The sequence below is a fragment of the Zonotrichia leucophrys genome, chromosome 15 (genome assembly GCF_028769735.1).
Source record: "Zonotrichia leucophrys gambelii isolate GWCS_2022_RI chromosome 15, RI_Zleu_2.0, whole genome shotgun sequence".
In the NCBI taxonomy this organism is placed as follows: Eukaryota; Metazoa; Chordata; class Aves; order Passeriformes; family Passerellidae; genus Zonotrichia; species Zonotrichia leucophrys.
In genome coordinates this window covers 7240893-7254992 of record NC_088185.1, presented here as the reverse complement: position 1 = coordinate 7254992, position 14100 = coordinate 7240893, and the positions used below count along the sequence as shown (strand labels likewise).

The 14100-nt window shown below is 41.8% G+C and overlaps 1 protein-coding gene across 25 annotated transcripts in view; it reads right to left on the bottom strand.

The window, feature by feature from the left end:
* The window catches only part of ARVCF (ARVCF delta catenin family member), a 246792-nt gene that overhangs the window by 75681 nt on the left and 157011 nt on the right, over positions 1–14100 (bottom strand). For all 25 annotated transcript variants that reach the window (XM_064727179.1, XM_064727180.1, XM_064727190.1 and 22 more), the window contains 2 exons: positions 11938–12096; positions 2714–3327 (listed from right to left, as the gene is read on the bottom strand). In XM_064727179.1, coding sequence (XP_064583249.1) covers positions 2714–3327; positions 11938–12096 — 773 coding nt within the window. The remainder of the gene's footprint in view (positions 1–2713; positions 3328–11937; positions 12097–14100) is intronic.

Genomic DNA, 14100 nt, shown 5'->3' with positions numbered 1-14100 from the left:
CTATAATAGAACACTTTAGTATAATAAAGGGAACCTAGCAAATGAAGGAAAATGGGGCACAAACTCAATTAAAGATGTGTAAATATCTTCATAAGTAAACTTGAGTAAAACTACTTCAATACTATACACCCCAAATGCTTTTCTCTAACCCAAATTTATTATGCAACCTGACTTACACCAAACCAGAGCATAAGCTGAGGGGAAGAACAAGAAGTGCCAGGTGCTCTTGCAGAAAGTGATGTATCTTACATGAGGAGAGACTCAGTATGAAGGAAAACAAGAAAGCCCAGCCACAAGCAATGATGAGCCAACAGAGGGAATATTTGCCTTTGTGCATTTATCTGGATTTGGAGATGTTTGTGAGGAGGCACATTTTCCCCCAATTTAAAATGAAATATAAGTAGCTTGAAATGAGGCTGGTGATGACAGAAGAAAAGCACAAATAGGTATTTATCTCTGTGATCAAATGGAGCAGGCAAGAGCTGGGAAGAACAATCTGTACTTGTAATCCCCCTGCCTAGGACCCCCTCCAGACACAGCTGGGCTGCTCAGCACACAGGGAACCAGACTCACTAGCACAGATTCCCATGAGAAACCTGCACTCAAGCCCCCTCAGAACAGGAACTGACAACAAGGACTTATTTTACCTTTAAACTACTCCCTAATGAAGCAGCACTAACTGGGAAGAACATGAGACAAAGGCTCAGAGAGTCACCAGTGCAGGAATTCTGCTCAGGACAGGAGAGGCCCAAGATGAAAGTCAGTGTAACACAGAGCAGCATCCAACAGAGCTGTTGTTAAACCTGCTCTACACATTTTAACTTTTTGAAATCAAAAGTGACATCAATTAATCACATTCATTTAATCATTTTCACAGAAATAAAAATTTTAAAAAACTAGAGAGGAATAATAAATTAGCAATTACCCTCATCTAGTACAAAGCACTACTTGTAGTCTTTATTTTCTTGCAGATCAGTAGCATATCTGAAATGCAGGTTTATTGAATTGTTCAAGTATTTCTTTGAAATGTCAAAAAGTAACTGCTTATGAAGAGGCCCTCATACAATCTTCTTATGTTCTCAACAGCTAAAGTTTGCTGCCACAGTCAGGCTAATTATTTGTCAAAGCCTCTTGATCACATTAAATATGGAAAAAACCTCACAACAAAAGAAATGTAGAAGAAAAATTATGAATTGGCCCTATCCAAACTGCAAGGAACAATAAATCAAAGGGATATTTAATAAAAACACTGAATTTTAAAATGCAAATGGGTAGGTTCTAAGAATATATTTAATTATTCATTTTGCATACAGTTTGAAAAATGCTAATAAAAATTTAAAAGCGTTGATGCCTGACTTCTTTTAGCAAGAACTGTAAACTTGCTTAGTTCAGGGAAGCACAAATCCAAGTCTGATAAATTGAGCAGGATTCTGGCACCCGTTGGGTGCAGGTATTTCCTTCAGCCCCACGAAAACAGGGATGTGATTCCACTGCTGCAAAATCTAAGATGTCACAATGGACTTGGAGGGTGTTTTGGGAGATATGCCTTGACACCTTTTCACTGGCTTTTTTTTTTTTTAACTCTCACAAGTATAGATGACAATTTGGAAGTGTTTGATTCTAGCTTTGGAATGAACTTCCAGAACAGGGAGGGAAAACAGAGCCACAAAAGCATGAATGACATAACATCTCCAAGGAGGAGGACTCAGAGAGCAAAAATCCCACCAACAACTGCAGCTGATGCAGCAAAGCCTGAGGTCAGAAATGGTAAGTCTAAAGACTGTCTATACACAGAGACAGGTGAATCCAGACTCTTTACAGCTCTGGAAACTATTCTAAATTAAAAGGAAAAGAATGAGAACTAAATCCATATCAAAACACGGATCATGAGGATATGACTCCAAGCAGGCACATGTAAAATTTGTACACCCTTTAGAAAACAAAGTATTGCAAGTTTTTCAGGTCTGTACAAGATGACTTTCAGCTGAGCAACAGGACTCTTTTCCCAAGCCTGGGGGTTTTTGGCTTTTTTCCCCAAATGCAAGAGCAGATAGCTGTGAACCAGCAGAAACAACTAATACCGGAAAAGATGGCATAAAATAGAACATGTCTTAGAAACTGGGCTGAACCAGAAGTAATTTTTAACTGGTCACTTTAAATACAACAAGGATACTCTTTTCTCCCCTTAGCACAACCTGCTCAGACAGCTGAGGGTGTGTGCTTAGCAGCGGATCTGGGCTGAGGCTGTCATACCCCTCACAAAACAGCTGGCACCCCTTCACTGCAGGGATCAGCCCATCTGCAACCCCAACCAGCTGTTCAAAGCTCTTGTTTGGCAGATGTGCACACAACCAGACCTGTCAGGAGTCTCACCGATCACAAACCCCTCTTTTCACCTTGCTAGTGTGGGATGGCTCTGGGACAACACAGTGCATTCACAACTCTTTTAGGAAGTGGGGAAAAAAGTAACTTAGCCTTCTTGAACAAGGTCATCTTTCTCTCTAAATTCAATCTGAACTAAGCAGCCCAGAATCACTGAAAGGGTCCATGGGCCCCACTGCTCCCTCTCTTCCATACTTTGTGTTTTCCAGTCATTTATGGTCTGTTTCTCTGTCAAGTAATTCCAGAACATACCAGATCACAGAGTTTGAATGTACACGAGCAAATCAGCAAAAGCTGCAGAACAGCACTGTGAAAAACAAACGAGTTTTACCTTCCTTTGTGAGGCCTTCCCCTCTCTGGCACACCTGCAGACGTCCTCCTGTTGACAGTGGAGTAATCCGGATCCAGTTCATAGCCCTCATCATCCACTCCCAGGCTGCGGTTGTCATCCTCCAGCCCGTAGGGCTCGGGCTGGAAGCGCTCGGGCTGGGAGCGGTTCAGGTCAACGCTGCTGCTGCCCACGGGCACCTGGGGCTGGGCCACGGGGCCGTAGGTGTCCCTCCGGCTGGGCAGGGTGAAGCTGCCATCGTCGGGCCGGTAGGTGCCCCCGGGCACGTAGGCGTAGCGGGGCCGGTAGCCGACGCCCCGGGACAAGCTGCCGTAGCTGTCCGAGAGGTCCCCGTAGCCGTCGTGGCCGATGTAGGGGCGGTACTGGCCCTCGTGGCCCTCGGGGTAGGAGGAGTCGTTGTAGCTGTTGTAGGAGCGGCTCAGCGTGGACGAGGCCTGGGGGGGGATGAAGCGCTCGCCGTTCTTGAGGTAGCGCCTGTCGATGGAGTCCGTGTAGCTGCCCATGGGCGAGGAGCCGTCCATGGCCGGGAGCCCGTCCGGCCCCAGCGGCACCTGCCGCACCGTCCGCGTGGTCACTGTCTTCACCATCTTGGTGACCTGGCAGGAAGCACAAGGAAATAAATGTGTTAACGCTCTCCTTGCTGCATAATGTGGTGAGACACGGGAGGTGGAGGAGTGGAAGGGGGAGAGAGCACCACAGAGCAGACTCCTGTGCCGTGCCTGTAACACCGGCACAGCCGTCAGCTCACCTGTTTGCTTTCGGAATGAACAGTGGAAAAATACTTTGAAAAAAGCACTCTGGGCTCTCACTACCAAATCAAAAGCACTGCAGCCATGTGACAGTACATGGAAGCAGCACAAAGTTATTAGACCAGTTCCAATTCCCCCAAAATGTTTTCAGGAGACCTCTGTCCTAAGAGAAGGCTTTACCACGTTGTGGAGCCACAGCCTGTCCTCCCACAGCTACAGCATAAATACCACATCACATTCTCTAGTTTAACAAAAATAGAGTTATGTGCTTCTGCCTGATCTGGATCAAGTTTGCACCTCTGTGTAATTTGATGGAGCTCAAATCTGGCAATAATATTTAGGAAACCATGATCTCAAACAGAGAAGTTTTGGGCTTCAGGATTGTGGACAACATACCTGCTTTCTCTTTTAAGATATTATTACATCCACCAACCACAAGCCCAACAGGTAGCTGTTGTCATTATTTTGGTGACTAACAAATTTCCAATAATGAACACTCACACCACATTGCTTTCGCAATTGCAGCTACCTAAACATCCTAGACAAACTTGTTTAAAACACTGAAGAAAAATCAGCATACAAATACAGCTTTATCTTTACTTCCATAAATCACATTTCATTTCAAAACAGAATTTGCAAAAACTGAAAATAGTAAATGTCCACAGGGCTTTGTATTCAGGATTCCTTGCTGAAGGTTAAGAACAAAGAGTCCTTAAAACTTTGCAAGAACCATCTGCCTTTGTGGCAAAGGTCTGGTAATATGTTTAAGCCAGTGCTGGACAAAAGCCACTGTATTTACACACTAGCAAAGGGCCTTCTGTTTGGCTTGGTATCTGGGCTCCATCAACTTCTGTACTGCCTTCCAGAGTGACCAGCAAAAGCTCTTTTGGGAAGAATAAAAAGTCCAGCAAATGCCAGTCTATCCTTGGTAGTCCCAATCCCCAAAAATTACTTTAACCTATATAAAGTTACCCTAATCCTAGTAAGTGCCGACTTTTCAGCCCAATCAAACAACATCCCCAAAACAGCACATCCACAAAGATGAGAGGGAGAATCAACCTACCTGACAGCATTACACACACCAGGGGAAGAACACAAAATTGGTAAAAGGTACTTGGGGTTTCTAAGCTATTACAAACATAAATAAGCATCAACAAATGACACTTTTCTTCACTTAAGTCTCAGAATGAAATGCTACATTCAAGGGAAATGTTAACCAAAACATGCATCCCTGGATTGCTCAGTGGCTCAGAAGTCCAAATAAATATTTTGACCTACAGCCTCCGATTTAAACATTTAGATTGGCAACAGATTAGCCAAGCTACTGCAAGGCAAAATAATTAACTACATCTCTTGAAGTGGCTCCAGACATGTCCTCTAGCCAGATGTTTTCACACAGAAACCCCAAACAGAAAAAGATTCACCCAAACAGCATGTCTCTTCCTACACACATCTGTGAGCAAATGATACTTCAACATAATGAAGTAATGAAATCCTACAAGACTGAAAGCAGCACAAATGCCTCTCCACCAGCAGTGTAATTAACAGCAACACGATGCTGAATGCAGCACAGCCAGGTACCAACATGACCTCTGTATCTAATTTGAGCAAGAGCTGAAAGAATTTTCCTCATCAATACAAAGGGATTTCCTCATCAAGTACACATCAGCAAAGATGCTATCCTTCCATGCCTCTGAGTCTTTTCTCCCTTTTTCAAAGCACACTTTTAATAACTGGAAGAAAGGAAACTAGAAACTCAACATTTATTTAATGACATACAATCCAACAGGGGTTTTTGTTTGTTACCTGTGTACAATACTTCTCCCTTCTGCTCAGTTGTCAGCGTGACCATGGTCTGTCACAGCTTTTACAAACTCAGCAGTGAGAGGACAGAAAGAGCTGGCAGAGTTTACAGTAGCTCTTTGTGAAGTGGATACACACAAAGCAACACAGCTCAGTCTTCTCCTACTGAAGTCAGAAACAATACTTTTATTCAAAGTGCCATATTCATGAGTGATCTTCTAAGAGCAGAAAAAGTGACATTTCTCAGGCCTGAAATATGTGAGTTCTGCAAAGCCATGACAAAACTGGGTGCAAAATGCTGGGCCTTTGTGTTCTTGAATTTGGGAACCAGTAACAGGAATAACAGGAATTAAGGTAGATGTCAGCAATTTGATGAATCAGAAATGGATACTTGTGCTCGGAAAGAAACAAGGAAGGAGCTTTCTAGATGCCAAGAAGTGCCCTTGCATAACCTCACAGAGCTCCTCCTTTCAGCACCACACAGCAGATCCAGGCCCAAGCACAGCCTTTCAGACACGACTGCCTCGATGCTCAGTTTGTCACCTGTCATTTTTCCTAAAGCTGCTAAGATCAGACAATAGGAAGTGCCTAATACACCTCCTGTGGCTGCAGCAACAGCACAAAAGGAGGAATAAACTTTGTCCTGCAGGATCAGGTACACCTTCATCAAAGGCTTGCTCCCTGTCATTGGTAAACAGGATGAGGTGACAATCACAGAATGTTACAGCCAGGACAATTGTCTGCAACAGCTGCTACATGTACACAAAACCCACAAAGCAGAATTTCAGATCACTGAACATCACCTCCTAGACAATGTGTGACCTGCCAGTTACAGAAATTTGGGTTTTTAGTTTAAATTGCCAACAAAGAATGCAAGGGATTAGTTTGCAATTTATATTTACTTTGCCTTATTTTCCTGTCTTTCAGAGACAGCCTTTCAATGGCTGTGGCCATCAGAAAGCGACACTCAGTGTGAGGCAGCAGAGCACATGTAAAAACAAGTTTACAGCCTTAGCACAGCTTCACCTCTTACTATTTTCTGAACACTGCACCCAGCAGCAAACACAAAGTACCAGGACAATCAAAACCACCTTGGTCAGACACATAAAAAGGAACATTTCACTCAAGCATTAAAGTATGCATTTCTCACAGTATAAAAGCACACAGTAATGCTAAAGGTGTTATAGTGGGGCAATCAAACAGAGCCATTTTATATTTTGAGAGAGAGGGAGTATTTGTACTCATGCCTCATTTGTCAGGCAGAGGCATTGAGACAGAAGATTTATCATGTGATAAACAGATTTTGCTGCTGACAGGACAATAAAGGGAAGCTTTTTGGCATCAATTAGCCAGCACACAGATGAAGGTCCATTTAATGAAAGGTTTCCAAGCAAAAGAAGAATCCCAACCAACAAACCAAACACGTTTATTTCAGGAAATCCTGCTCAAGGGAATATTTCATTTATATTTCTTAAAAGAACACAGGCGATCTTGAGCAGCTGACAGCACAGTAATCTTCTCTCCCAACATTTTTGTGATTTCCTTAATACTGATGCATTAGCCAGAGAGAATGAAGCCATTCCAAATGGAAGCCCCAACAGACTGCCTTATCTGAGAGGCATCTGATCCTTCAGATGCACCCAACCTTAAAAAAGATTTATTAGCACCAATTCCTCACTGTAGATGTGCTCTAATAAAAAAAATGCAGAGTTACAAGTTACTTTGAGGGTAATTTGACTTCCTCTGTTTACTTTCCCTAAAGAAAACCCGTGTAAAAAGGTTTAGGTTTTTTCAGCCCAATGACAAATCAAAGATGCTCAATTGTTTAAATGCCCCAATCTTGAAGTACCAGAGGAAAGCTTCAGAGTATTTTCCTATGAAGAGGCTGTCTGAGTATGCTTACAATATATCTGTAATTCTTGATGCCCTGTACAGCTACCAAGATTCCAGCTACAAGACAAAAAAAAAATCCAATTTACCTACTAGTTCAAGCTCTCTGCAGCCAAAATTTTGTGATACTTCAAGTCAGTGCTTTCACTGCTGCTCTCCACACACCAAAATCAAAGTATACTTCGGGTTTACTGACCTTACCATTGCTCATCACATAAATAACAATTGTTTTAGTAAATAATTCCCTTACAGGCCCCATAGTAATGGTTTCACTAATTCTGTTTCTGGAAATACATTTGCCAATGGAACATAAAGGAAATATTCACACATTTGAAGCACCTTCTGTATTTTTCTGTCCCTTATCCTATTTTTCTAGGAGGATGGGAGTAAAAACATGAAACTATCCAACAACTGGATTTACTGGATGCATGTGCACATGGTACAAGTGGGTGCCTCACAGTGCTCAGTCCCAGAAGAGTAAAGACTGTACCCAGATTTCTGTGGATCTGGGCGGGCATGGTCAGATGCAGTCATCTTATCTGTAATTCTGCCTTTCACTTTGTTTCTGAGGTTGGTTTTGTTTTGCCTCCAATTTATTTAAAATAAATTAACTGCATTATAAAAGCTGACAGGGATAACAATCTTGTTGAAACTGTTGTAAACCAAGAATCAGATGAGAAGGAATGCAGGAGGATCTGAGCATCCTGACATTTCTGTGAGCTCATTTTTGAACTATGGACTGTAAAAATTTATCAGCCCATGCAGGTTGAAGCTATTACCTTTCTATTAAATGCTGTGGAAGAACTCACCCTGCAGGTTTTCAAAACAACAGCTGAAATCTCTCCTCTTCAATTTCAAGCCTAGTATTTCACATTTTGAAAGGGCCCTCAACTTCAGCTAAATCCATTCTGGCTCTATCGCCTAATTCCTTTGAATTTCCTGCAGAGTTTCTAAGAACTGCCTCTGGGGGTACCTGGCACCAGCAGAACCCAGAGTTTTGGTAAGAATCACTTTCCTAGCACAGGTGTTAGGAAGTGGGAACAGCAGTTCATCACTGCTGGGAGCTGCACCTGCTGAATATTGGAAAGCTCAAAGAAAATGGATGGACCACAAATTAAACAACTTTGTATACAGATTGATTTCCCAGTTTGCTATGATAAAACATCAATTTCAATGAGTAACAGTGACCTACATATCTCAAATCTTTTGGCATTTCAAAGATAAAAATAAAATGTGCCTGAAAAAAGAAAAAAAGTGAACATTTACACGAACACACACACACCTAATTTGTTTTACTGAGTTCTCTTGAGTCACTTACAACAGCCTCCCTTTAACACCTGGCAGTGCTCCAGCCAGCAGCAAGAAATGGAAGTCTCTCCCCAAGGTGACTTTCACTGTTTTAGCTTGATGGGTATTTGGCTTCCAGAGATATTATAAAGTTGAAATGAAGTGTTATCTGCTACATCTTTTGTGCAATGAATGCTATGTAGGGACTTAGTATAACACTAAAAGAATAACAGGTAGGAGAAAATTACCCAGAGATATCTCATTTTGAAAAGGCAGATGTTCTCTATTTAAAATATGTCAAATATTAAATTCTATTACGCCTTCTCCCTGCTTCACTGCTACAGGCATTTTCAAAGATGAAGGAAAAGCAAAGCAAAACTGTCAATGCATCTAGATTAAGGTTGTTTACTTAATACACTATTGAAAAGAATAACCTCTATAAATTATGGGTTTGAAACAACAGGGGAAGGAACAGAGAATAAAGGAACAGCAGCATCCAGGAGCATTCACGCTTACAGCCTTTGCTGTGCTGCATTTCAAGAGGAAGAATTTCAGAGGCATCGCTCTCCAGTAGGCTAGAAATTGGCACAATTTAACAAAAATAAGTGATAATTTCCTTTTAAGAAGCCAAAAATGGCATCAGGTTGACAAATCCCCACATAAACTATCCACCAAAGAAAGAATACATTTGAAAAAAACATCTCTGGTCTCTTTGGCTCTTAAAAAAACATGACCCGTGTTATTTACTCTGTCACAGGAAGTATCTCATGCCCCCACTTTCTCTGCAAGACAGATATGCTGGAGATTGTGGCTGACACTGTCCAGCAGAGCCCTTAGTTATAGACACAACAAAAACAGGTTCTAAATCCTTCCCTAAAGGAGCCTGGAGCAAGCAGAGCAATGCAGAACATAAAGGGCTATTGCTCAGAGTAAAAAGAGTGAAAACCTACCCCCACCGAGCACAGTGTGACCATCTCAGCCTCACACTGGGGAGTCTGACAGGAGATGAGAGGATCCCCAGCACAGGAAATGCTGCTCCTCTACAAGGACACACGTCCCACCTGCACACTGAATGCAAGGCCACATTCACGGGGGGTGCTTTGGTTTGGGGGGGATTTGTTAAGTGTATTTTCAATTTCTTTAAATCTGTGAGGGAACAGGCAAAGACACAAAACTGCAGTTTTTGGGCTCAACATCTCCTACTCCTGGCCAGCAGTGGCTGCACCTCCCATGCCAGGGAGATTTCCTCAGCACCCTCCTCTGAGCAGCAAGGACAGAATTCTGCCACTGCACAGAGGTACCAGGAAACTTAATTCTCTCTGTAAGGCTCTCACACATAATAGCATGAGCTATGAAAGCACCATGATGACACCTATTAGAAATGATTGTGTCAATAACAATTAACTCCAGGGCAATTAACTGATGCTACTAAACCCCAGTGACACAGGTTTCATTTTCACAGTCCCTACCAAAACAAAATGCAAGTTGAAGACCAAAGTGATGTAAAAAACTTGCAAAATCTGACCTCAGATTAGTATTTAAGAGCTGTTAAATCTATACCTTTTTATCATAGCAAGGAGAAGTCAAAACAAAACCATTTCAGAGGCAACAACCCACCAAAGTCTCATCACCTCTTCTGAGAGTCAGGGCTAAGCCAGGCTGTGTTTTGACATTTCAGAATCTCTTTTCTCAACAACTGGGTTTTTAGTATTTTTTGTTGGTCCTTGTAGCAATGAATTACTGGGAAACAGCTCCAGGTAGTACTTCAGCTGCAGTCAGTGGCATGATTTGAAAAAACACAAATTGAGAGTAAGACAGCTCCACATCCCACCCCCATCCTGGACACACTTCAGTGCCTGCCATGACCTGCAGCAGCACAAGAAAGCCTTGCTCTTTGAAATGGAACAGTAGCTCCAGGGTTGCTGTTTTTTCAATTTTCCTTTCCCCTAAGCAGCCACAATGCCTGCTCTGAAGCTGCTCCTGTGCTCTCCTGTGGGAAGATGGAAGAACAGGAGGTCCCCCCAACACAGAGGAGAAAATCACACCTCTGAGCCGTGACAAACACACAGCTTTTATCAGTGCCACAACTATTCCAGACAAACTACTTCACTCCATGTGGTCCTGTTATCTAGGTGAGGCACGGCCTCACCTCTATTTTTACAGTCATAGCTATAATCTTATGCCCTTGCAGCCTCCTCAAACTATGCACTACTATTAGTACATATAAAAAGGTGTCCATCCCCACTGTAATTTTATCACTTCCTTCCTGCAAATAACAGTTGTTGTTGCTGCCACTAGAAAGAAAATAGCATTTCTTTCATGTAAGTCACAAACTAAATATATTAGATTATTTGAAGAGCTAATAAAAATGTGGACGGTTTTTTGTTCATCTGTTTTTATTTTAAGACCTTAATCTCCTTCCAACAATCAGAAAATAGGCCAGTTATGTTTACCTTGTAACTAACTGCAACCACTATTAAACCAGATACTCAGTTTATCATCTGTGCAGGCCTACTGACCTCAGGAAATCAACATTTATTTACTTCAACTTGAGGATCTGATGTCCTGAATAGATATCCTAGAGGACTGCAAATCTGGAGCACCAGTGAAAATAAAAACTGATTTACACAGTGACCTCTCTTTGACTCCTTTTAACACAGAAAGCAGCTGAACAATCCCCTCCCATTTATTTTTAAATCACTCCTGTTTAGAAGTTTTTAAAACAGGAATCACCCTTCATCTTTTTAACATTTCAGTGTCACTGAAAGCACCCAAGGCAGCTATGAAGACACAGCACCTGCTCAACAGAGACTGTAAAATTACCTTACACAAGAACAAAAAGATATCAGGAAAATTAGAACACTTGCAACACCCATAATCCAGCCAAACCTGAGGTACAGTCACTTGAGAGCACACCCAGCTTTCCCCATGCATTAGGAGTGAGATGCCATTCACAAGATTATTGAAGGTTTTAAATGCTATGGTGTTATTTACATAGGCTGTTTCTTGTTCCACAGGACAAAGGCATAATCATAATATAATGTTATTATAGATTGTCACTAATTTAAGACATATTTTCCTCAGCCAAGCCCTACAAACTCATCAATTTTTGTTTGCAGGGCAATGCTGTGAACTGCTTCAGTAGAATGAAGTGAATATTGCAAAAATAAGCAGATAAGAATAAGAATAACCCCCTGAGGAGGGGTTCTGGTGTTTTTGTTTGGTTAACCTGGGTAATTTCTACTGCTCAGTTCACAGCTCCATGAAGAGCAGTATCAGCACAGCTGACAGGGAGCAATCTAGACACAGAGGTGAAACTGAAAAAGCCCTGAACTCAGCTCTGCTGGCAAACACGATGCTCAAAACCACTGAGGATCACAATAGCATGATTGTCATCACTCAGGCTACTCCCTGCTATTTCTACTCCATGATTAGATGGCACTTTGCCATTTTCCTCAGTGGTTGTTAACCTCTCACCTTGGTTTCAGTTCTCCTTGTGGTTCCATCTTCAGAAGTGACAATAGACACGTGGGAAGTGGGAGTGCCTGGGTCTTCCTCCACAGTAACTGTCTCTTCCACCATTTCTTGAGGCTCTTGCATCATTGCTATTGAAGTCTGGTTACTGGGGCTTTGTTCCTATAAAGAAGCAGGTAAAAAAAATTAACTTCTCACTTCTACTCTCGCTCTACACCATCATGGTGTAACTACTCCAATGATTTCAGCTTCTTTGATTGAAAAAACCCCACGTTTTACCCAACAATTTGCAAGCAGAGAATCATAGAAAGGAGTATCTCCTGTCAGACAAGCTTGCTGCAACTGTGCTGGTATGACTGGGCTCAGTGCAGCAAACAGAAATCATGTGAAGCATCTATCAAGTACTTCATATTAACAGGCAACAGACTAACAGACTATCTTAAATGTAAATCTGCTTTAAGCTTTCTCAATGCCCAGCACAGAAGGAGTGGAATTTTTCTCTGCAAAAACATTCTTTCAGTTCTGCAGTGAACAGGCCCACTGGCTTTCAGAGCAGTTAATCTTACACACCATTGAAAGTTCCTTTGCATTTGATAAAGTACACTCAGTTGGAGACTAGAGAAGGCTATAAAACATCAACAGCTACAATTAAACAGACACCTCTCTCAAACTGCCCAAAGCCACGATAATTAAACAAAAACTTCCTGGCTAGAGATTAATTCCCTGAAATGCTTCCCTTCCTACTGCCTCACTAAGTCTGAAAGGTCTAACTGGCTACAAGCTTATTTAAACTGATAACAGATAGACAACATAATAAAATCTAAACAGAAAGCAGGGAGATCAAAGGCAGGTTCTTGCAGGGATGCTGCCTAAAGAGAACACTCTGCTCTTGCCAGCACCAGTGCCTGAACCTTCCTTTTTCTTATGCAATTGTGTGTTCCAGCACAGAAATCAGAGAAGCTCCCTTTGGAAGATGAATGTCTTTCAGAAGTTTCCCAGCAAGAGGCCAATAAAGAACCAGCTTATGCACTGAGAACTCAGACTTTTGCCCAGCATCATGAATCCTCAGCCATGTTAAATGAAACTACAAACTGCTCATTTCATTACAAGCCCTGAAGGTATCTGGCTACACAGGCTTTAAAGCCAAAGCAGGGCTTCTGTTGGCACATCCTGTCAAACAGACACACAAAGAACATCCTTTATTAAGGACTATATATACACACACACACATTTTTACATACATATTTTAAAAACAAAACCAGAAAATCCAAGAAGAATGACATAAAGGCCAAAACTGCAAATTGAACACACTGTGCCGAAAGCAAACTCTGGACAAATTCACTCCATCTCTTCACACCACAGGAAAATAAAAAGGCTTGGGATGAAACTCCTGTAACAGAGGTGCTCAGCCTAACTACATAAAGGTTTAAATATTCTCCACATGTGAACAGCTTCATCACCAGGGAACTACAAAACTAGATTTTCTATCATTTAGAAAAATTGCATTTCAACCCAGCTATAGCCTTTGCATTTCCCCTTTTGCTGTGCCATATGACCTTTTGCTGCTGATGTCTCATTAAGGTCCACATTTATTTCTCTTTAAACAAACAAGCTGAGATGCCCCTGCCCAGTTTTCCTTTATTTAGAGCTGTATTCTGACCTTCTGGAACTCAGACTTGAGTAAGAAAGCCACTCCCATTTTCAGGTAAGCACTAATATTAACCAAGACCATGACAATAAACCTCTGCCAATCACCTCAGTCAAAATGCAACAGAGACAGCCTTCAAAGGTAAGGCACAGAAGTGATACAAGCAGGCACTACTTCCATTTCCATTGAAACCACAGAATAACTCAGCTTACAGAATCAATGTGAAAAAGGCTTCTGAAATCCTAAAGAAAATCACTCCTTCCAGTCTGCAGGACTCAAATCATTAATGGCAAATAACTTATGATACATGCTGAATTCTTCATGGTAGAGTTCAGATGGCACATCGTGCCTTCTGTGCATGGCTCCAGAAGGGGAATTGCTCCTGCAATAAATACATTATTCTCTTCACATTTTTCTTGAAGATACTGTGTTATAACTGCAACTCCCTTTCTCACACCCCACAGTGAAACTTTCCTGCAAAGAGAATAATTTACACAATACTGCAAGAGAGTAGAGAC